The following is a 25,093-nucleotide window of genomic DNA, read 5'->3' as shown; positions in this document are numbered from 1 at the left end:
AAAACATAAACGAGTAGTGAAGCAATGATGTGAATGCATTTGAAATAACAAAAACTTTCTTTTGGAAAGTTAGCATCGCTGATTTTGCAGGAAATTTGATAACACATTTTGTCCTTCTGAAATTATAGATGTTGATATGACCAACAAGAATGATAATGATAAATCTAAGTGATATGAATTGATAGCAAAATACAGTGGTGCATATTATAGCTCTTTAACATTTAATAAAAGTACATCTCTTGCTAATAACACATTAATAAAATTTGACTAACTCTGTGTATCATTCATTGATAGATATCAAATTTTAGTTAATACTTTTAAAAAAAAAACTTTTTCATTGTAAATTCTTATCGACAATTAAAAAATCATTCGTGACAACAAGCAATCGCAGTTTTGTTAATTAAAAATCCATTAGTAAATTCATTTACGAAAAGTGTAAGTTGGAAGTTACTGATTGTCTTTATAACAATGAACTAATATAAGAAAACAATAAACAATGAGTCATAGGTCGTTATTCTTGAAAGTAAGTTAAGCAATTTTCAATTATATTAATAAGTTGAAATTTTAATTCCAGAAAACTATGGTTTAAAAGGAAATTTGAAAATTATCAGAGAGGAGAAGATCACATAGCTAATATTCAAATGAAAGTCCAACAGATAGAAAAATGTCAAATATATCATTTAAAAATGCATGTAAAGTTTCAACGATATCATTAAATATCTATTTGATTTGACGCCAGTCTCAGAAACAGAACAGACTTACATTTTTTTCTAAAATAATAAATAAACTGTTTTTTTTTTTTTTTTTGAATTTGAATTTGCTTACAATTTAAAATTTTGTAAAACTAAGTTCAAGACTTTGATATTACATATACTCTAGCTTATACTTAATTCATCATAAATCATTATTATATAATTTATCCTAAGCTGATCTAATTTTTACTAATGATACAATTCATTAAACTACCGAGAGAATTCAAATTTATAACAACACATTTCCTTGATCCTTTTGCTATCAACTAATTCTGAACATTCTTTAATGAAAATCTAAGCTGAAAATTAAGCTTCAATGTTTTGCAATTAAACTTTTCGAGTTTAATGTCTTAGAATTAATTAATTAGAGATAATAGTTTGAACACTAACTTGCGTTATCACCATATTTTATGATATGAATATAATATATTCTTGATAAACAGGTCTTAAGAAGATATGATTGTAATTTGAAAGTGAAAAGATAACAACGAGCAAAGTCAATTAGTTTTTTTTTTTTTTTTTTTTTTTCTTTTTTCTTTGTTTTAAAGAAAGTATGGCTGATTTTTGCACTATAATTACGACTTTTCATGCAACTTCATTTTTTGCTTTTATGCTCTCAATGATCTCAAAAGGTCAATCGGATAATGTCTAACAGATTACATTGAAATAAAACTTTTTAAAAGCCTACTTTTTGGAGTGAAATATAGGTGAACAAAAATTTTATTTACTCTATCGAATTATTTAATAAAGACACTAATATCACACATAAATTTGCAAAAACCATACATCCATAGCATAAACTGTTAAAATGATAAGGCTAAGACTGTTAGATCAGATCACTTTTCAGAATATTGCCTTCATGAACATTCAGAAAATATTAAACTCTACCTATAAATATACATTTATAAATAAGCTTTATATTAAGTATACTTTCTCTTAATTTTGTTCAACTACTCCATTTTCTATCTTTCATATTGTAAATTATTCTTTGCGGTAAATGTTCAAATGGTTGTTGTAACTGGTGTCACATCATTATTCAACTATTTCGCGCTTCGATTGAGAAATCAAAAAAATGGAAGTAAAAAAAAAAAAAAAATGAAATAAGTAAGACGAATAAGTTGCTGTACTGAATACATTCGAATTCTTACTGATTTATTCATTCCATTAACGAAATATCAAACAGGTAAGTATCAAATAGGTAAGATATATAGAGAGACAATTGATGGCAATTAGATTACGATAACAATTACCAAAGAATTAAATTTTCCGTAAATTTTTATAAATTCATCACAGACATTACTAAAAATGCTGTTTTCAAGTGTTGTTGAAAGCAACATATATCAAGTCAACATATAACATATATCAGGGTCAGATCTGGGTGACAGATCATTTTAATGGAAATTTAACCAATATCAAGTTTTGATGATCATTTTAAATCACTTTTTTTTAGATGAGAGAATTAGTCTTCAACTTAATAAATTCAAATTTTTAGATGGGGGAATTAGTTTTTACTTTGATAAATTCGAATTCGATTTTGTTGGTGTATACAACTGCATGAAGTATAATGTGTAATCAATAGCAATGATAAATACAAGACTTATAAATCCAAAATTCTTTCAAAATTAATGATTGATAAATTGGTTTAATATTTTTCATCTACGAGAGAAGCTTTATGAGAATTAAAATGAGTAATAGCAGTCAATGCAGACAGAATTTAAACTAGTTTTTTATCAGGATGGATCTGAATCCTAATCAGTAGGTATGGATTGGCCATGTGGCATATATCAAAAGTTTGAAAGGAAGTAAATATTAACATACAGAAATTTAAAACATTTCTGACATATAGCGATTTCTTTATAGAACTTGCAAGTATAATTGTGGAATTATAGAGTTGAACGGAAAGTTATAGCTGAAATAATTCAGTAGTTAAAAGTTACTGTATGTCAAGAACAGTTTCAAGTTATGGGTTTTCAAGTTATAAATGATTCTCGAAAATCTGCCAAAAATATTTGAAAAAATATGAATTTATGCATCACATCTCGGGATGTTTCCTAACATTTGATTTATTTATAACTTAATAATCACTTTGTTTTTGTTTTTTTTTTTTTTTTTCAATGTCCAATTCTAAAATGCAACAAATGATATAAATGATGCTTTGTGATATCACGTGCTTCCTTATTGTAAATAAAATGAACAGTAGGCAACATGGCGTAAATGAAAATGAAACAACAATTTATGAAAATCTTTGATGGAATACGAGCTGCTTCACCGAAAATCTTGATCAAAACTGGTGGTAGAAAATTAAAAACAATACTTCCGGCTTCTAATATACCACAATTCCACGCTGCTTGAAATAACACCGACCATTCATAATGATGAATTTTTGTTGTTCCAGATGTAGCACACGATTTTGTTATTCCTAAACATATTTATCAATTTAATAATGAAACAGAATAAGATTTAATAAAAGTTTTAAAAACTTAATAAATTTCACTGCAGTATTCCGAAAGTAACTTGTCCAATTCTAAAATGCAACAAATATAAATTATGTTTTATGACTTCACGTGTGACATTCTAAATTGCAAATGTGAAAATCTTTGGAATAGATCTTATTTATAAAGAATGAAGGAAATATTTAATGAAACATACTTTGACGCCTACTGCGTACACTGTAGAATATCGTAAGATATATGACAAACATTGCATTAGGTATGAATAGTGCACAAAAAAAGCGTATTCTAAATATGAAAACAGACATTATTTCAAGCATAATTAAAACTTACTGAAACGGTAAAGAATGGAAAGAAAAATTTTAGTTAGCACTGAATTTTAAAGCTATTATTTGGAATACTTGTCAAAAAAATGAATCAAATGACATCATGAGAAATACCTCCACCAAGTCTTTGCTATTCCATTTGATTTTTCACAATCACCTTCCCAGCTTAACTTCCAAGCAAAGAATTCTGTGGTGCAAAAATAAAAATCGGCACATGTGAACACTGAAAATTTGGACTGAATTAAGCTGCTGGCAAGTTTGTAAGATGTCACCGTAATCTAATTTAAATTTAAAGCGTCATAAAGCGCAAGTTTGAAAATTACCGTTCAAAAAATCTCAATTCCTGATTCTGATATAAGTTGAGCTCACTACTGGAGATCACTCTACATAACTCATATGTGATAACGAAACAAGAAAAAAAATTATAAGTCGACGTGTTCTAGAACGATGATAGTATATCATCCTGGAATCTCTGCTTGGACGTCTTCTATAAGTTATTTAAAAAACAGAAGTTCGGAAGTTCTTTTGAAAATGTAAGAAGTATCAATGAGTCATACCAAAAGTTGACAACCACACGAGAAAGATTAAAATGTACAGCTTGGCTGACCGGAAAATAGAGTAGTATTTTGGTAAAATTAGTGCCACAAAGCGATTCATTGTCAACAGAAATGAAAAATTAAGTATGGAAAAGAATGGGAAAGTGGCAAAAGTTGAGAATGTACGATTGATCCATGTTGTTTCTGAAAACAAATTATATATCTAATGAAAAAATTCTTCTCTGTCGTGACTAGCAAACTTTGAAAATGTTTCTCACAAAAAGATTCTTTGCTTAAAGCTCTATAAGGCACAAATTTTCATATATTGTACCAAATTTTTAAATAAAAAATTGAATTTGAAGTCATTCGACATAATTTATGTAATACGAAAACTATAGCAGTGGTATCACTAATTTAGAAATCAAGCATATTTACCAAATTTCATAAGGAATAATCCTTTCTTCTTCATAATATGAAAAAAAAAAAACTTCTATTTAGCTGAATGAATTAAAGTAAATGAATGGTAACTGAGATATGCAAATAAAATAACTTGCCATATGAATTACTTTTAGTTTTTAATATTTCAGGAAATACAACAACTATTTGTGGGATAAAAGCCATGAAATTGGATATAATCAGCTGTGACGCAATAGCAATAAATTCTCGACTGTAGTGATTGTCTTTGCGGAAGAATACAGCAGCCAGAAGTATGTTGCTAATAATACCGTACAGCAACAAGACAGTGAAAAGTAGAATTGCTATGTATTTAATAATTTTATGGTTATCATCTCTTATGTCATTCATATCTGTCGTATCTTCCAGACAAATTGAAGGTAATATCAACAATAATACAATTATATAGTATAAACAAACCCCCATTTTGTCAAATGATTTTCGTTTTCACTATAAATTTCAACAAGATGGAGAGGAAAAAATTTCAATTGGAATGCCTGAAATACAAATACAAGGTGCTAAAAACTGCGAGTTTAAATTCCGAATCAGTAAATATGGTCGATGTTGATGACAGATGACAGTTATTGACGTTTAACAGTTGTAATCTAAGCGCCAAATTAGGTTTCCATTTTTATGCAACTTTTTAACAACTGACATGGAAACTGTTCATCATAACAAAATCACTGTTATCGTCATTGCTTACAAACGTATGATCAAATGTTTGACCAATCTTTGCTGAGCTTAATTTGCAATTCACAAATTAACTTCAATCCTCAGCTAATTTAGTTTGTATGGTAATTTATTTTCTTCGTTACGTAAGTCTGAAGCAATTATGACTTTGCAAAGCAAAACAAATTGAAAAACAATTAGCTGATATAGTTTGAAAGAAAATTACTGCACAATTAATATTGAATCAACCAACTTATAATGCTACCTTTAAATTCTACTAGCAATCTCTTCATCACAGAACTTACAACGGAACTCTTTTGCCTGCTTTTACTAATCATTTACATCACTTTGAGGATGCATCTAAGAAGCAATATATAGGTTTATTTACAAATGCTTAATGAGGAAATAATTTCTCAAGAACCTCTTGGCTTCATTAATTTGTAGCCTTCATTACGCCTACTCTTTTAACAACAGTAGAAAATCCATCAAATTTGATGTATTTTTGATTTAGAGAGCTTACACAAATATTTTGAAAAATTCATTCATAAAAATTTTATGAAAACAAATCAAAATTTAGCAGTTCGATGTGAACGGATCTTAAACTCATCTCTTTTGAAATTGCAGTGGACATTAATTAGTCAGCTTGAATGAAAACTGCAAGTAATAAATTGAACAAAGAAATTAATTTCATTTCATTTCAACTTCGATGCAATTAAATTACTTTAAATCACAAATTATGTACGGAAGATTAATAATCAGCTATAATGATATATTGATCTAATCTTTATCTTAACCAATATTTGTCTCTTGGCCCCAGAATCATTTCGAATCAATTGATTCTTGTAGCTCTGAATATAAAAGATTTTAACATGACGAACTTTACCTCTTGTAAAATTGAAATACTCACAGAATAAGCAAAGGATTATTTTGTTAGTTGCTATATTCGATAGTATGTGTGCATTGCTTCGTTAATGCAAATTTGTTGGCGGAGATTAAGAAAAGTAATGCATTATTTTATATTTTAAATTGAAGGAATCAAAGGAATCTTTTATAGAAAATTGACCTTGCTGCTAAAATAATTTATAATGATTATCAAAACTGTCTTATTGAAGGGATATGTTAGGCGGATTTAACAGAATTATGCAGTGAAACTGATTGTTTGCTTCTGAGAGACTTACACAACAAAGAAAATAAATTACATACAAACTAAATTAGCTAAAGATTGAAGCTAATTCATAAGTTTAAAAATAAGAGAGATCCAAACATTTGGTCCGACGGAGCAAACGATAATATTAGTAGCATTGTTAATAACAATTTCCATGAGAGTTGTGTAAGAAATGGAACCTTATTTTGCGATCAAATTATAATTACATTTCAAACAACAATGCACTGTCATCTGTCATCAACATCGACCATATTTACTGATTCGGAATTTAAACTCGCAGTTTTTAGCACCTTGTATTTGTATTTCAGGCATTCCAATTGAAACTTTTTCCTTTCTATCTTGTTGAAATTTATAGTGAAAACGAAAATCATTTGACAAAATGGGGGTTTGTTTATACTATATAATTGTATTATTGTTGATATTACCTTCAATTTGTCTGGAAGATACGACAGATATGAATGACATAAGAGATGATAACCATAAAATTATTAAATACATAGCAATTCTACTTTTCACTGTCTTGTTGCTGTACGGTATTATTAGCAACATACTTCTGGCTGCTGTATTCTTCCGCAAAGACAATCACTACAGTCGAGAATTTATTGCTATTGCGTCACAGCTGATTATATCCAATTTCATGGCTTTTATCCCACAAATAGTTGTTGTATTTCCTGAAATATTAAAAACTAAAAGTAATTCATATGGCAAGTTATTTTATTTGCATATCTCAGTTACCATTCATTTACTTTAATTCATTCAGTTAAATAGAAGTTTTTTTTTTTTTTCATATTATGAAGAAGAAAGGATTATTCCTTATGAAATTTGGTAAATATGCTTGATTTCTAAATTAGTGATACCACTGCTATAGTTTTCGTATTACATAAATTATGTCGAATGACTTCAAATTCAATTTTTTATTTAAAAATTTGGTACAATATATGAAAATTTGTGCCTTATAGAGCTTTAAGCAAAGAATCTTTTTGTGAGAAACATTTTCAAAGTTTGCTAGTCACGACAGAGAAGAATTTTTTCATTAGATATATAATTTGTTTTCAGAAACAACATGGATCAATCGTACATTCTCAACTTTTGCCACTTTCCCATTCTTTTCCATACTTAATTTTTCATTTCTGTTGACAATGAATCGCTTTGTGGCACTAATTTTACCAAAATACTACTCTATTTTCCGGTCAGCCAAGCTGTACATTTTAATCTTTCTCGTGTGGTTGTCAACTTTTGGTATGACTCATTGATACTTCTTACATTTTCAAAAGAACTTCCGAACTTCTGTTTTTTAAATAACTTATAGAAGACGTCCAAGCAGAGATTCCAGGATGATATACTATCATCGTTCTAGAACACGTCGACTTATAATTTTTTTTCTTGTTTCGTTATCACATATGAGTTATGTAGAGTGATCTCCAGTAGTGAGCTCAACTTATATCAGAATCAGGAATTGAGATTTTTTGAACGGTAATTTTCAAACTTGCGCTTTATGACGCTTTAAATTTAAATTAGATTACGGTGACATCTTACAAACTTGCCAGCAGCTTAATTCAGTCCAAATTTTCAGTGTTCACATGTGCCGATTTTTATTTTTGCACCACAGAATTCTTTGCTTGGAAGTTAAGCTGGGAAGGTGATTGTGAAAAATCAAATGGAATAGCAAAGACTTGGTGGAGGTATTTCTCATGATGTCATTTGATTCATTTTTTTGACAAGTATTCCAAATAATAGCTTTAAAATTCAGTGCTAACTAAAATTTTTCTTTCCATTCTTTACCGTTTCAGTAAGTTTTAATTATGCTTGAAATAATGTCTGTTTTCATATTTAGAATACGCTTTTTTTGTGCACTATTCATACCTAATGCAATGTTTGTCATATATCTTACGATATTCTACAGTGTACGCAGTAGGCGTCAAAGTATGTTTCATTAAATATTTCCTTCATTCTTTATAAATAAGATCTACCGCATATCTTAAAGTTTTCGAGACACTGCCGTAAAATTTATGAAATTCTTATGTCTTTTCTTTCATTATTAAATTAATAAATATGTTTAGGAATAACAAGATTGTGTGATGGACATGGAACAATGAAAAATCATCATTATGAATGGTCGGTGTTGTTTCAGGCTGTGTGGAACTATGGTATATTGGAAACCGGAAGTATTATCTTTAATATTTTACCATCAACTTTGGTTGAAATTTTCGGTGAAGCAGCTCGTATTCCATCAAAGATTTTCATAAATTGTTATTTCCTTTTCATTTATGCTATGCTGCCTACTGTTCATTTTGTTTACAATACGGAAACACGTAATGTCACAAAACATTATTTGTATCATTTGTTGCATTTGAGAATTGATGCATTGAAAAGAACAAAGCCGTTAGGAAACATCCCGAAATGTGATGGGTAGAAGTGACCTGAAGCATAAATTCATATTTTTTCAAATATTTTTGGCATTCTTGATAAGTTCTGCATGTATTATTTTAAGCTTCAAGTTATTTACCATTTTCTATTTTCTTTTAAGCTAATTGTTTCCAACTAATTTGTATCTTTCTTTCTTCAATTTATTTGTTTTCCAATTTATTTTGCTTTGTATCAAAAACGAAGAAAATAAATTACCATGCATGCTAAATTAGTTGAAGATTGAATTTAATTTACAAGTCACAAATTAAGCTCAGAAAAGATTAATCCAAGAATTTGATCCTATATTTACAAGCAATGACGATAGTGGTGACGTTATTACTGGCAGTTTCCATAGTAAACGCAATTGCACAGATGAGTTATACGATAAAACTTGCTTAACTTAATTCAGTTTAGTTACAATGAAATGAACTTATATGATCATTTGTATATGTTGAGATGGCAGAATTTTTCTGATTTCTGTTCAATCTCAGCAATAAACGCTTTTCAAAACAGTTCGAACAGAGAAATCATTGAAATAGATCAAATGACGATTGAACTTTTTGGGATACTTTTATACTTCATAACTATAACGATGATAGCATGCACTCATTATTTAAATAAAGTCATTTAAGTACACGTTCCAGTTCCTTTTTTTAACAATGATAGTTTCAGATGTCCACTATAAAGAATGTTTTAATGATTTCATCTTTTGACACCATCCATCATTTGTTATCCTTTCCATCGGAATGAAATTTCCACCCAAATAATCCCAATATCGACAATTTCATAATTGTGTCTTATTCTGGTTATGTCGTCCTGATCCACTGTTCCCTTAGATGATACTCTCAACCAAACAGCAATGGCCACAACAAAATCATGTAGGTAAAAAGGATCTCTCATAAATCCTCGACAACGTATCACTTTGCATGATACATGCAGTGATAAACTATAGTGATTTCTTCAGCGATTTTCACAAGACTTCTTGTTAATTTTGTAAAAGTAGCAAATTTTTTCGACAATTTTGTCAGTCCGAAATAGAAAATACATCAAAATTGCTGCGAAATATCTGTGACCATGAACTAGAACATGCTGTTTATTTCTTGGTTCTGTGAAGCAATATTAAAAAAAATTTTTTTACTTTAAGCCTAGTAGAAAGAAATTCATGTTTCAGAGATTCTTCGACAAAGCATGAGAAAGTGCAATGTCGGAAAAACGAAATTACAGTAATCTGTCGAAGTCTGTATTAAACTAGAAATTGTCTTATTTGAATATTCCTCAAATAAAACTGTTTTAATTTTATAAGAATTCATTTATTCAACACTCATCTTCCAAGTGTAGCTTAACTCATTGCATTGTTTAGAATGTTACACTCTGTTAACAAGGAATATTTACATTGCTTAACGTGCTGAAAATTTTCAACCTCTGCTGAAAGGTTGTCAGTCCCCTGTTAAAGCCTATTTTTTTTTAAACTGTCTGATCGTAATGTCGAAATATTGTAGAAATCTTCCAATCTAATAGTTACTCTGAGCAAACGACAAGCCAATTTTACAACACAACGAGTAAAGGTCATCAATAGTGACAGCTCTTTATTCACCGTAATCATACTCTTCGTTGTAATCCAGTGTCCAGTACATAAAGAGTTAATTAACCCACTGTCTGGATAGGTTTTCAGGACAACAAGCTTTAACTCAGCTAATCTCGCTTCACTTAGTTTTCTTCATCCTTTATTTTCAAATTTGATTATTTCTTCCGCTTTATTCTATACTCTACGAAATTATCAGTATACAGTAGCGAACCGAAATATTGGAGACTGTCATCAACTGCTTTCTGGTAGCAACAAATACTAAAAGGATTGTTTCGGTCTCTCTGATTCTTGTCAACATCTCAAACTTGAATAATTAAACACACTTATTCTGATAGATGGAATGGTCAATGAACTCAGCAATCACAATTTCATTACTACAATTTTAATGACATCAGTAATAAAAAGGAAAGCTCAGACTATTTACCATCCCACCAACTGACCCACCACCCTAAACGACTTCACAATATGAATTTGATGGGTAGCACCACCGTACACTTTAACGAGTTGCAAGGCCATAGACCGTTGTTATACACGAAATTGCGTCTTCAGAACACGCACAATGGTACGGCACTTTAGCGTAGTGTAAAATGATGAAACATTATGTATGTGACTTGAATCAACGAATGTGTCTCACTTTAACAAAACAGATTACTGTTTCTTTGTTTCCACAGCGATATCAGCGACAAATCGGCAGTTCATCTCCGAGATATTCCAGCCCACAAAATGAATTACTTGTGTCTCAAATGAAGTGTTTTGCTAACCACAGCTGGTTATGACATCAGAAAGAACTATAGTTGCAAGATTGTCGCATATGTCATAAGATTTCAAAAATCAAATGTATTTTTTTTTTTTATAAGAAACTTTACAGTGAACTGTACTCGGTCAAAAATCATTGATGTCGTAAAACTCGAAATAAGTTTTGCAAGCCTCTAAATAACTTACAAAATACATTAAATAAAATTAGAACACACTTGTCAAATTAAAGGTTGCCTTATTTCGCGCAGGAAACCATTTGTCTCGTATTCATCTTTCAAATAGATTGCTTACACGGTATCAGCCTCTTACACGGATGAAAAGTCAAGGAACACATTTACAAATGAGTGGCCAAAATTGGTTAAGGAGTTATTTCGATTCACTATTATCTTAAATGAAACAGAAATTCATGTTTTCAGTGATAAAGCAAATACAACATGACTGCAACATTAGGTACGCAAAAGTGAAGAAAACATTTTTGGCCAAACTTGGCATTGTAATGATAATACCCTGATAAGAATTACTCCAAATAAGGGCTGTTCAGTTTGCAGTAAAACAACTAAAACACTTCGTCAGATTGTCAGCGTTATATTTATATAAAATTATTTCCGACTGTCACGAATTTCGAATTGTGAACCTCAAATTAAACAAAACTGTTAATAAATATTAACAATATTAAGAACCATTAAAGGTAACCGCTCAAATTCCTATCCAAGAAATAAAATTTACTGACAGAAATCGTTTTAGTAAACAGTTAAGATTCATGGGGACTTTTCAGAATCATAAAATTGGCAACGAAACAAAACTTATCATGGACACAGCTGCCGCAAATTTCAACATCGCGAAACTTCAAATAAAATAATTAAATTTATATAAAATTTAATCATTCAAATTGTAAATAATTGTTAGCAATGCTATAAATCATTTAAGGAATTTTAGGTTCCTCAGCTGTAATGCATTTCCTTTTTTATCTTGATCTAAATAAAAATTCACATCTTAATCCCTCATTACAATCCCTATACTTGTCACGTATGCAAATGAACATCTGAAGTAATGTCTACTGTAATCCATTGTAATTCTGTTGCAAAGCACTTCCAACTTTTAACATATATAAACCTAATACTAAATGAGAACCTTCTTCTGAAGGAGGAATCTCTATGATGATTATCTTCCTCTTCTTGAAGGGCTGTTAACTTCTGGGACAAATAGGGGTTTCACTGTTAATCTCTTCTTCGACCAAACGGCAACTACAACTACGTGAGATTATACTTCCTCTTATTTTGCTTCTCTGCATATTAGTATTTTTCTTCCATTCGTATTGTATTAATAAAGATTCTATAATCTTACTGTGATTTCACCACAACGAAGCGTATCCGAGACCAACGATTTTGCTTCCAGTCAAAATATCACCATTATTACTATATCTATTGAACTACTTGTTCTATACTCATATAAGCCTTTTAATTTCCTGTTTATTCCTGGCCACTAACAAATAAACTTCTAGAAAAAAAAAAAAAAAAAACCACGACAACAGCCGATTTCAACTTAGAAAAGTCACCTTACGAAACGACGACTACAAATTAGCAGTATTTGATACTACTAAACAAGCACAATCGGACGGTTCGATTGAAATGCAAATAGATAAATGGAATCTCCTTTACAGTGAAAAAAAAGTTACAGAGGTCAAAAGGTCGATTGAAAAATCCTGAACTAGAAGAAAGTAGTAAACAGCTTATAAAACTAATTCCCAAGGAACAATCGAATAACAGAAGTGCTATACCAATATGCGCTATCTGAAGACGCTATTCCCTGTGATCTTATTAATGGATCCATGCCCACCCATTCATTGTACCTGCTATTTATCAAATTCGCGGATCAAATATAGCGAACCTCAAATTAAGTAAAAAAAAAATAAATTTATGTAAGAAATCAGTGCTTCAAACTGTAAATAAACACAAAATTTTGATAAATCATGTAACCAATTTCACTTTCCTCAGCTGTTTTTTCTATTTATCTGGATTATCTGGATCTAACTAAATTTGCATCCTTTCTTTTATGTTTAGAAAACCTATCCACATGCTAACATGCTAAATTCCCTTCCGTTAATTATTACAATGTTTATACTGTAATCAGACTTTTACAATTTTTTCTGTTATTTAAATGAACATCTGCTATCTTATCAAAATGATGCTGTAAACCATTCCCATCAAAATGTGTTATATATAAATTATATATACTCAAGATTATTACGAAGAAGTGTTTCTACTTCCCTCTGCACGACCTGCGTCCTTTCCACACTACAATCTTCTGAATATTAACTACTTTCTCCTAAATCAAAAGGAATAACTTCCCCAAATATATGTCTAAAGACAAGACTTCTCATATCAAATTAAAACTCTCCAAATCACACTTATGTACTATCAGTTATTCACTAGATTAAGTTCACTTTATAAAATTGTTTGGGCTAGACCAGTTGGTTGAGATATTTGGCATAATTTTTTCGCCCCCTTTCTATTACTGATATCGTCGTTAAAAGTGTCTTATTGAAATTCCAATTGTTGAAATTATTGAATACATTGTTGTATTAATCATTTTCTCAGAATAAGGGTTTAATTATCCAAATCTGAGACATCGAGAAGAAAAAGAAACAACCCTTTTAGTCTTTGTTACTATCAGAAAGAAATTGGCAACAAATTTATCGACCTCGGAAGGAATTGAAACTACAATCTTCAGTTCACGAAAGCCAAGGATCAATGCGTGTAAGTTATTTATAACTTGTTTATATGGGTAACAAGAAATCATGGATGGTGAAGACTGTTCGACTAGAAACATAGCAAAGAAGGATGGGAATTCCGTGTCACAGTTAAAACGGAAAGTATTTTGCGCAGAAAAAGTGCGAAAAGAGTCAAGTAATAAAGAAAAGTAAATGTCGATTACATACAAATTATGAAATTGAATTATATGAAACCCATTTGACAAGAATGCGCATTTAGTAATAGCCACGAAGTACATTATGCTCGAGCTTTTCTAATTAAAGAAATAGACCGGATGTATCACTATGCACAAAAGAACTATCAAGCAAAATCAAGCCAAAATGAAAACGAGGAAGATTTTAATTGAAATCGAGGAAATGGTGACGACAAGCGAGTCTCCAGAAATGAAGATAGTAGAATTCGATGGGAATCCAGAATTTTCAGGCCTATCTATACACCAATTTGAAGAGAACATTGACAGAAGACGTCGTAGCTAACGAAGGAATTTGTACACTTCATTGGATATTTAAAGGGAAGGGGTATGTTGACATAGCAGTCAATGAAGATAATAATATATTGCTATGAATATCTTGAAAGAGACGACGACAAATGAAGCAAAACAATGGAATCATACATTATATTAAAATTGGGCAAGACAAACAGTAATGTGACTGTAATATTAAGAGAACTACTGGATATTCTCTTCCAATTCAAAACATTTGGGAAGAATTTCCAAGACAAATCAGCCGTGGACTACCGTTACTGTAAAACTGCGGACTATCTATTATGCAATCTGATGAAAGAAATTGAAGAAGTCAAAATGAACAATGAAAAATATGGTAACATTTTTAAAAGAATATATAAAGGTGTAAGTCACTTACAGAAATCTAAAAGTCACTAAACAAATGCGGCAAATGGAGGTTCATGTCGGTAAAAGTTTCTGAGAAAGTGTGAAATGAGTAAATCATCATCTAGCTTTCAGAACACAAAGTCTAAACCTAACCACCAAAAAATTATTAACGCGACAAACTCAATCCTCTCAGTGAGCAAAATTATGTAAAACGATCGGAAGAAAAAAAGAGAGATTGGCTGACTTGTGTCTTTTGCTTGAGTGATCACTAGAATGATGTCGTGGATTGTATGGACAGCCAGATATTCTATTTTGCCTCAAACTTGCGTAATTAAACCGACAAATCAATGTTATAACAATGCGTAACGAAAGATACAATTATAAAACATTAAAATGATATCAAAACCACCCCAAAATGCAGAATGAACAACCGTATGGAGGACGATTGTTTATATGCAGAACTGAACTGACTAGATATCCGGCAGAGGATATTTAACTGATGTGAAACAAAGACTGCTAATAAAGGGTTTTGCTAACAAAGGGTTTGCTAACGAAGGATTTTTACTAACAAAGGGTTTTTGTTGTGTGAGGAAAAGGAATTAGCATAATAGCTTAAATGATCTAGACATGATTAGTTACAAATGCGAAATTATTTGGACAATGACATTTATCAAAGGTATTATAATTTGAACGCAATTTAAATGTATCGTTTTTTACGACAACTGTCAAAAGTACTCAACAGTAGCGGTGAGACTAAGAAGACTGACAACAGATTTAAGATTATGAAAGCTATACTTAAGGAGGTCCCATCGAACAGGAAGATGAAGGATTACTGTATGATGCTAATTAATCCATGAGAACGAGAAAAATCGGAGATTTTTGAATGTGGAGAGCGAACGCAACTTGACCAACTTGAAGTAATAACCAACAAATCCAGTGCCTTTTATGTCTGTGTAATACACTGGATAAAGAAGCCTTTTAGAATCTAGATAATAAGTATTACAATAATTGAAAAAAAAAGTTAAAGATGTCATGTTTCATGCCTAGTCACAAGATGTCATGCATGCCTAGTCACAAGAACCATTCACATGGAAATAACTGCTGAGACTCTCATGCAAGGGTTCAGGAGATTTGTAAGCCACAGGTGACTCCAAAATTTGTAGTGTCCGTAGCGCCAAGAAGAAATTATCAATCAAAAACTAGACCAACTAAAGTGATAATTCATCACCCCAGGAGCGTGGTAAGTAGGTATTTATGAAAAAATGGTTGCAGTAAGTTTCAGACATGGTTGAAGATAACTTTACAGAAAAGAAAAACCTCATTAACCTCCAGGAGATTTCCTGTAGTCTGGCTATACTGATGTGAAGAGTTCGCTGGAAAATATGAGAACAATAACACATTGATCAATAGTTACCTAAGTACTTGGGAAAAAATTATAACCTTGTAAAATATATGGCAAGAAAAGTTATGCAAGAATTAAGAAAAAAAACGCAATAAATAAATCAATCAATGGGAAAACAATATTACTGGAAGCTCCTGGCAATTCCTGAAAAATGAGTCGAAAACTAATCGAAGGAAAAGATGGACTTTGTTGATTCGCTATCATGAGAACGTCGCACAGTTGAATCGCACTGTGGGAAATTTGCATCCACTAGCGAACGCTCTTCGAGGCTTAGATGCAGTATCTGTCGCTGATATCGCTGTGGAAACAAAGAAACAGTAATCTGTTTTGTTAAAGTGAGACACATTCGTTGATTCAAGTCACATACATAATGTTTCATCATTTTACACTACGCTAAAGTGCCGTACCATTGTGCGTGTTCTGAAGACGCAATTTCGTGTATAACAACGGTCTATGGCCTTGCAACTCGTTAAAGTGTACGGTGGTGCTACCCATCAAATTCATATTGTGAAGTCGTTTAGGGTGGTGGGTCAGTTGGTGGGATGGTAAATAGTCTGAGCTTTCCTTTTTATTACTGATGTCATTAAAATTGTAGTAATGAAATTGTGATTGCTGAGTTCATTGTTTTAAACCATTCCATCTATCAGAATAAGTGTGTTTAATTATTCAAGTTTGAGATGTTGACAAGAATCAGAGAGACCGAAACAATCTGTCAGACTTTTTTGCCATTAGGAAGTATAATTAATGAAAAAATGGCTTTCCATAATTGTTCGAATATGATAAATGAATTAAAATCGAAACAATTTTCTTTTAAATTTTATAACTGTAAAATTAGGCGACATCTTTAGCATATCTTCTTCTTATATTTTGCGAAGACCGGAGTTGTTGTCTATCGTCCAAGAATTTACTTAGGTTTCCGGGTGTTTTTATATCAAGGAATCATAACGACATAGCTGTCGCCTTATTTTTCCACTTTCTTTTCAGGTAGGACTGGCACACTCATATTAATAATTTAGTTGAGTATTTTTAAAATAATTACTTATCGCTGAAATTTACAATGGGAATTTCTGTAGCATAATTCAATGTATCTATTGGTAGAATTGCATTCTGAAAACAAGAACAATGAATACATTAGGATATAAATACCGATATAAATACATAAATAATAATGGACTAATAATGATAAACATCACTTCATCAAATGTACCAGGATGGTAGAAATATTTTACAGACACAGCTATTTTGTGCAATTTCATAATTTTCTGTAATCAAATACTTCCATTAAATTCAAATGGAAATATGAAAAAAATTGAGTATTTTTAAGGCCATGTTGTGCACTTTCAAACATATTTTCCAAAATTTAAGCAAAAAATGTAAAAAGCTTGGATGTTCTTTGTTTTATAACTTGTCGCCACTTTACATAATAGCAATATTTCATGCATTACATCGATTTTTTAATATATACATCAATTTTTTTTATATTTTTTATAAATAATCCCAGTACTGCAAAAAAAATTATTTTATTAAGAGATATGCTTCATTTCAGTAAATACATATTATTATTGTTATTATTATGATCATACGAGAGCAACTTTCTTCCTTGCTTTTACAATTTTTTAAGGTTTCTTTTTCGGTGCGAGTAATGAATAATGCTCGATAAACACCACTTCATCAAATGTACCAGGTATGAGGAAACGATTTATTTGTTATAAGTACCGTCCAGTCGACAACTGAGATAACATCAGCAAAATCCTCAGCAATAAAATTTGTAGCAAACCGCAAAATAAAGAATCGCAAACGACTTTAATGCAATTACGCACATTCTTCAAAGATGACTATAAACTGCATTTCTATACCATGTGACAGCGACATTGCTTGCAACGCTAAAGCTGCTAGTTATTTCCATTGTTGATATTGTTCATTACTACTATCGATTTATCTTAGTTAGTTGGCTAGAGTTATTTACTTAGGCAGGATGTCATGTCATTAAGAACTACCCCCTCATTTTATTAATGTGTATTTCTGTGTTTTTGCTTGTGTGAGCGTAATTCTAACTTACGCTTTCTAGGAAGTAGTTGGAATCTAGCCCTGACATTACTACGATGTTTCGTTCAAGCGCCGGATCGAATTTGAATGACACTAATTTGACGACAAAACAACAAGAAACTCGTAAGGTTAGCTTCTTAAATTTGATTTGTTTTTTCCTCAGTTGTTATCTGCTTGTATGATGTATCAGAGTCAGTAGATATTATTTAAGAATAATGCATTCGGAATTTCACTTGATTTAAAAAAGGTAATTTCAATCCATTATCAAACTTCTAAACTTCATCGGTTGAATGTGGAAATTTCTTCTATATACCAGTTTTCCAATTTTTTTTTTTAATTCCAATGGGTAACAGATGCTTGGATATCGACTTAGATGAAATCAACTAATATGAAAAACAGATGTTTTTATTTATTTAGTCTTTTTTTCCCCTTTATTTAGTTTATCTTCTCATTCGTTCCAGCTGAATCAGTTTTTCGTTTGCTCATTTTGTTTTATTTAGCAATTATTTTCGTTCCATTTTTTGAAATGATAGAAAATGCAAGAAATGGTGCAAATGTATACCCCTTTACCTTCTCACTCGTTCCAGCTGAAGCAAATTAAAAAGCATAATAAAAGCAGGTGCTCAAATGAGCTGAACATGCAGAGTGAGATTAGTATTAGTCATATTCAAAGACTCCTACTAATCTCATCCATGGATTATTAAAAGTAAAAATATCCATCCATTTGCTGCAACAATACAAATTCTAGGAAATAGTTACTGGTGTTAATATCGATCCGAAAGATCCAAAAGCTAATGAAGCAGCAAGAATAATACAACATGCGTATCGGTAAGTAATAAATGTAAAGTCATAGGATAATGAGACAAAATGCTTATTCCAAATTATTATTTCAAAAGATTTAAAAATAACTGTTTCTCGTCACATCTCAAATCACATGTTAGTTTCAGCAAATAAAAATATGCTAATTGCAACTTCTTAAACTGACTCTGTATTTAATTTCTTAACTCGTTCATAATAGAATAAAATGAGAAATACTGATAATTTCAGAAAGCATCAGGAGCATCAAGAGCATCAGGATAGCTGTCACAAGCATCAGTATTAAAATATGAGCTAATAGTAAGAATATACAAGAAGAAAACTGATATTTAGCTTACCTCACTTGTGATGAATGTTTCAATTTTTCTGTCCATTTATAATCCAAAGATTAAATAATGAGTTTAAATTGAAAATATGCTGCGTAGAGTGGAAAGATTGACAAATATTTGCAGGTTGCAAATATTTGTCGATCTTATTGCTAAAGTTACAGTGTTGGATAATTCAAACTGATGAAATTAAGTAATGAATTATTCCACATTCAATCTATTTATCCACTTTTCTTGGTTTATTGTAAATAACATATATGTAGGTTATATATGTTTATAAGTAGCTGCTCGAGAATTGATAGAGCCAAGAAAATATGAATGAAATGATTTTTTTAATGAAGTTATGTATATAAGGACTGTATAATGTGTAAAGTGAAAAGATATTTATTACTCTGACTTATTCGAATATATCAATGATTATTTCTTTATAATCAAAGATGGATAATATTGGTTTCTTCATAATCTAATGTAAATTCTTCATAATCAAACGGTTGTTGGATGAAAATTAAAATGGAGATTGAATTGAAATTGATAAACAAATATCAGATCAAAATGTGAATCCTTGGTAAACAAGCTTTAAGATGATATTGAGAAGATCTATAACAAAGAAAATATTGAGGTATCTTACAACATTTTCAAATCTGACTTTACATCAGAGCACCTCTTCAAATTAGCCATCGTTGAAGATACTTTTCGGAAGTTGGAACGAAACTTTTGGTTATACATTTACTGTAGTAAATTTTCTGCACAAAAATGGCAGTTAGAAGGAGTCCTCCAAACAGAATGAAAACTGCGGTTTGCAAAAGAATTCCATTGCGTATCGCTTCGCATGATACGTGTGGTACTTCGGGTAATCCTGTCTGATTTATTTCGTTACGTTCAAAAATCACCAACTGAAATTATTTATACACATTTTTAATTTTGATTTCCAGTTTTGATTATTGCATCAGCATCACAGGTGTAGTATGTAATGCAAGATAACACAAATATAAAACAGATCGACTAAAGTTCTTATTTAAGACCTATTATCATGCCTATAAAAGACTAAAGACTTTTCTTATTTCTTATCTTGCTGGGTAATTCTAAAGCATTTTAAAAACCTAAGATCCTAGCCATTTAGCCTTTTCAGCCTAGAACTGAATTATAAAAGCAACCTCTTACCTTTTTCATGTTCTCATGTTTTCAACTTCTGAAACAATGAAGCCAGATGATATGAAAATTTCAAAACCTGATCAGCATGAACATCGAATGTAAAGTGATTGGCATTGGTGGAATTTGCTTTAGTGAGAGAAACTGAATTTATTTTCATTCGAGATTCATTCAGGAAACGCTTTCGTCTGTAACTCATAGACTGCATGTCCAATGCTGCAGAACAGTTCGGTTTACTTGCACTAAGATCATCGTTACAAATTGCGCGATCGGTACTCTCTGCGGCGAAAACAGTAGTTGGCAATAGTCTTGTTAAAAGAAATAAACTAATAATATTTAGTCCTTATTAAAAGTCATTTTCTAATTTTTTCTGACTAACTAAGAATCAGAAACTCCCGTAAATCTTAATAAACTAGTTTAGAAACACTTAGCATTCATATTATCAAAACATAAAATTATAACCCGATCTAGTAACTAGCAATGATTGGCTTATTCCATTCCATACCCCTGCACGGTGATCGTTCAATGCCCCGAGACATCAGTAATGGAGACAGTAAAATCTTACGTAGTATAGGAAATTCAGTTGTCGAGGTCAACATTGAAATCGAAGTTGAAGTTGGAATCGAAGTCGAAGTTGAAATCGAAGTCGAAGTTGAAATGGAAATCGAAGTTGAAATTGAGGTCGAAGTTGGAATTGAAGTCAAAGTTGAAGTCAAAATAATTTCACAGTTGGGTGGCTGAAAAGAAGTAAAAATAAGTTCAATATTTATTTACTGCTTGATCATAAATCTTTTACTTTGATTTATGAATCAGTCAATAGTTGTACTTTCATGTAAAAACTGTAGGTCCCTCTTTCCTTGAAACTTTCTAGAACAACAAATCACAATAAGTAATGTTTTCAGAAAATATATATTCTACGTGGCCGTGAAAATAAATTCACTACAATTAAAATTTAATAGATTGATTACGAAAAAAGAAAAATGTTTAAATCAGTTTTTGAGAACAAAAAATTAAGTACCGAAATGTCTTCACAGCCATTTTCTGCTTTAGCACATAATGTCACTTTGCACTGAAACTGAATGATAAGTTGATCGGCAAATTTGAACGCTGGTACCACAGAATGCGCCACTGTGAGATTATCACTATAGATCAATGGACCCATTAATGTCTGATCTGTGATACAGCTGCAAATATTATTTGTTAATCGAATTTCGTCACCGATATTTATTGATAGAACATAAAAGTGAGAAATTACTGATAAGTAAGCAATTTTTCATATCTCAGCAATCGAAATATGTGTGAGCTTTCACTAGAAAAAGAATAAAATAGGTCGGCTAACTTTTCAAGTGCAATACGAGTCTGTGAGACAAAGCCAGACTCTGCATCCAAGTAATAAATCATCTTACCCTTGATCATCGACAAACTGGAAAGTACCATTATCAGGTGTGTGAACAAAGCATGAATGAATGAACATACCGTACTCCTCTGGAAAATTATCATTTTTCAACTTTAAATAAAATTGTAACAAGAAATGTATAAATTAATCTGAAAATTTTCAATTTTGGTTCAAATTCGTCACCCGATGCGCAACTCCACTTATGGACCAGTTGATCGCCAATATTTGCATACTTTACCGGTTGGCCATCTACCGAATCCATCAGAATCTCATAGACACAATTAGTAACGATTTCGTTTTTCAGATCTGTCGTCGCTAAGCCACTGATTAAAAGTGGAGATTTAATTAACACAATTGCTTTAACCCTATTTTAATGGCGAGCTAAACTGATTGGCAACAGATGTAAAGATTTTAAAGTTTTGTAATCAATATTACTTTTATTTTTTGAACTTAATAAATGCTATCAATAAGATATTTTGATGACACTGGAAATTATGGGACCTTTCCTGCTTGAAATTGCATTACATTACCCGTTGACTTCTATGTTTTTAGATAAACTGTCGTAGCCAGTTTCATAGAAGCAATTGACACTAAACGCTTTATCAGCTTGCGTTAGAAATAAATAGTGATGTTGAACAATGATAATAATGTTATAGTTGATGCCTGGTGGTTCTTTCTGCAATATATTTATGCAAGTTGGTTGTTAGGATTACTTCCGGTTTATATTTTAGACTATTCAAAGTTTCCTTTTGTTCATAAGTACTTCACCGAATATTTAAAAATAGAATTCGTATTATTCTTTTCCTAATATTATATTGATTAAAATGAATACTACCTGCATTTCGCATTTCTGAATGCAAGCGCTTTTGTATAAAATACTAAAGTGAAATGGGCTGACAATGGGATTCCGTGTGAAATCTAAGTGACACTTCTCATGCATAAAGTATCCCTTCACATAAATATGTCCACGAAATGGCTTTTCCGGTTCGAAATATAATCGCAGGCCGTCCGTAAAGCATTCCTGGAATTGAACGACAATATAAGTATGTGGCAGAAAAAGATAGTTCGAAATTTATATTTTTTTTTTGATTGTAAAATTTATGTTTCAACAAACTTTTTGTTTACAACTAACTCAAATGACGTAAAAAGCACTGTCAAGTATTTTGACGCCAAACGTTGCAGGATGGATAGTAGAAACTAATACAAAAAGTTTTTACATAGATTTAGCTAAGTCCCTCTGGAAAGTTAAATACCACAATTGGCGATGCAGACGACGTGGCATTTTATCATCTGTCACCTGTCAAGCGGTACACCATCTAGAATCGTGAGATAAGCCAGTAGTGATAAGCTAGTGTTTAGATTTATCAAAACAAAAAAGACAAAAGGATATAATTACCAGTGTTGGCTCTTCTAATGTCCATACCCGCTGTGACAGTAATGCGATAAAGAAGAACTTTGGTTGCGCTACTACTGATCGTATCAGAAAGTGAAAAAAGCAAATCAAATTTAACGGTAATTTGCAAGGATCACTCATTGTATAAATCTACAGCCAGGAAATAATGAAGTTGTACTGACCAGATCGAAAACATGGAACTAATTTTCAATCACTCTTCTCTTTTATTTAAAAATTAATTTAAATGAAATTCCGCCCCGCTCTTATCTGTTAGAATTTCTCTTATCGAACAGAGGATGGTAAGGTTTAGTATGCTTAATCCTTTCATATTTTTACCATCGATAAGCGTTTCTGCAGCCGATTGACATACATAAATTAATGAAACTGCGCCTATGATCGAAACAAATAGTATCTTCAATAATCCAATATATACAACTTCGAGTTGTAAAAATAATGCAAAAGTAACGTTCATGGTGCTATTTCTAAACACCACGGTACCGTCAAACTACTATTAAGGTCGGAAATGAGTGCGATTTGGCTCATTGATGAAGACACATAATTTTGGCCGTCGAAACATCCTAATTAACATGTCACTCACAACAGATTCAAGAAGTCAGGTTCCGGAAAGCAATACAAAAAAGCTATCTTAATTCGAGACACATTAGAGTTAATTGAATGTAATTTTTAGTGGCTAGCATTTTTATTAAGATCATAAAGTCACAAAAGATGTACTAGCTTATTTTCAATATTTTTTCTTAGGTAATGTTGGAAGAAAAGTAACTTTTTCTTTCTTTTTTAGCAAAGAAGCAAAAGTCATAGAATAGATGAATAACATAATTAATTCTTTTTTCAGGACAATGTGATAATTCATTACAACTAGCCTTGATGACCTCATTTCCACATACGAATCGATTTAACCTTTGTAAAGATCCACCAACGGTTTCAGAGGCTTTAATGAGTAGTTCAAAAACTGAATAATTTGCATACTAAGCTTTAAAATTTCTTAATAAATGTCGCAAACAATGTGACAAATATAGCTACTGCTTATAAAGTAAAATGACGACGTAATTATTAGCATATAATTACTAAAGTATATGTTTACCATATCATGAAATTAAGGTTTTTCACTTTTGCTACTATTCCGTGCGTGTTATGGAAGGATACTGGAAGTTAAAACGTAACTTTGATACTAATAACAGAGCTGTGATTCAAAATTGTATGAACACTGCAAGCTATACGTATGGTTTCACGTATGAAGTTGACCTGTCTGAGCAAACATACATTTATGCTTTCATACGTAGATCTGTTTAAACTAAATTGTATTTAACATAATGAAATAAATTAATTATTTGTATCAATTCTTTATCACCATTCTACTAATTAATGTATGAGAAGTAGGTCTTGAAAACTTCACTAATGAATTAGTTGAAATATCTTTCGTAATTAATTAACATAAATGTAATAAATGCAGTTAATAATTTCTTTGTCTTCTTTTTCTACTAAAAATGACAAGACAAACGACAAACTTTCCAGTCAGCAAACCTTCTTCCCTTCAAAAAAGGCTTCAAAAAAGAAAATGATCTAGCAATATAATCAATAGTGATAATCATGATAATAGCTTTATTACGTGGAAGATTATACATTGCGCTCAACGTTAAATTGCCACAAAAATTTTTGACCCAAAAAAACACACTGACTATAGTGTATTCAAAGTATACAGACGTAAACAACAGATAAATAAGTAATATCTTAATATATGAACTGGAACATAAACATTGCGCCTGTCGTCACAATGGCGGAGCTATAACGTAGTGAACGAAGGCTATTGTTCTAAGTGATTTTAATTTACTTTGTAATCTTAGTATTC

At 31.1% G+C, this 25,093-nt stretch overlaps 4 protein-coding genes across 5 annotated transcripts; 2 read left to right on the top strand and 2 right to left on the bottom strand.

The window, feature by feature from the left end:
* Positions 1–2,863: 2,863 nt before the first annotated feature.
* Bm17538 (Uncharacterized protein) lies at positions 2,864–4,868 on the bottom strand (the record flags this gene model as incomplete). The annotated part of the gene is made up of 5 exons (XM_043079193.1): positions 2,864–3,171; positions 3,402–3,490; positions 3,643–3,751; positions 4,086–4,268; positions 4,619–4,868. The coding sequence occupies 5 exons, from the start codon at positions 4,866–4,868 to the stop codon at positions 2,864–2,866; spliced, it is 939 nt and encodes a 312-aa protein (XP_042935127.1).
* A 1,862-nt stretch (positions 4,869–6,730) lies between these two features.
* On the top strand, positions 6,731–8,764 carry Bm18567 (Uncharacterized protein; the record flags this gene model as incomplete). The annotated part of the gene is made up of 5 exons (XM_043079192.1): positions 6,731–7,055; positions 7,408–7,590; positions 7,925–8,033; positions 8,186–8,274; positions 8,412–8,764. The coding sequence occupies 5 exons, from the start codon at positions 6,731–6,733 to the stop codon at positions 8,762–8,764; spliced, it is 1,059 nt and encodes a 352-aa protein (XP_042935126.1).
* A 9,438-nt stretch (positions 8,765–18,202) lies between these two features.
* Bm11086 (Uncharacterized protein) lies at positions 18,203–19,248 on the top strand (the record flags this gene model as incomplete). The annotated part of the gene is made up of 3 exons (XM_043079191.1): positions 18,203–18,274; positions 18,895–18,974; positions 19,194–19,248. The coding sequence occupies 3 exons, from the start codon at positions 18,203–18,205 to the stop codon at positions 19,246–19,248; spliced, it is 207 nt and encodes a 68-aa protein (XP_042935125.1).
* Positions 19,249–19,953: 705 nt separating this feature from the next.
* Bma-cutl-12.1 (Uncharacterized protein) lies at positions 19,954–23,367 on the bottom strand (the record flags this gene model as incomplete). Of its 2 annotated transcripts, none has more annotated exons than XM_043079189.1 (9): positions 19,954–20,181; positions 20,517–20,716; positions 21,003–21,174; positions 21,456–21,621; positions 21,844–21,922; positions 22,017–22,156; positions 22,364–22,509; positions 22,669–22,854; positions 23,230–23,367. In XM_043079189.1, 9 exons carry the CDS (start codon positions 23,365–23,367, stop codon positions 19,954–19,956), a joined length of 1,455 nt encoding a protein of 484 aa, XP_042935123.1. The 2 variants fall into 2 exon arrangements, with proteins under 2 accessions (XP_042935123.1, XP_042935124.1); XM_043079190.1 differs by having other exon boundaries at positions 20,517–20,653.
* Positions 23,368–25,093: the final 1,726 nt, after the last annotated feature.

Source organism: Brugia malayi, assembly GCF_000002995.4.
Source record: "Brugia malayi strain FR3 genome assembly, contig: Bm_v4_Chr2_contig_001, whole genome shotgun sequence".
NCBI lineage: Eukaryota > Metazoa > Nematoda > Chromadorea > Rhabditida > Onchocercidae > Brugia > Brugia malayi.
The sequence above is the reverse complement of the archived record's forward strand: the minus strand, read 5'-3'. Positions and strand labels throughout refer to the sequence as shown.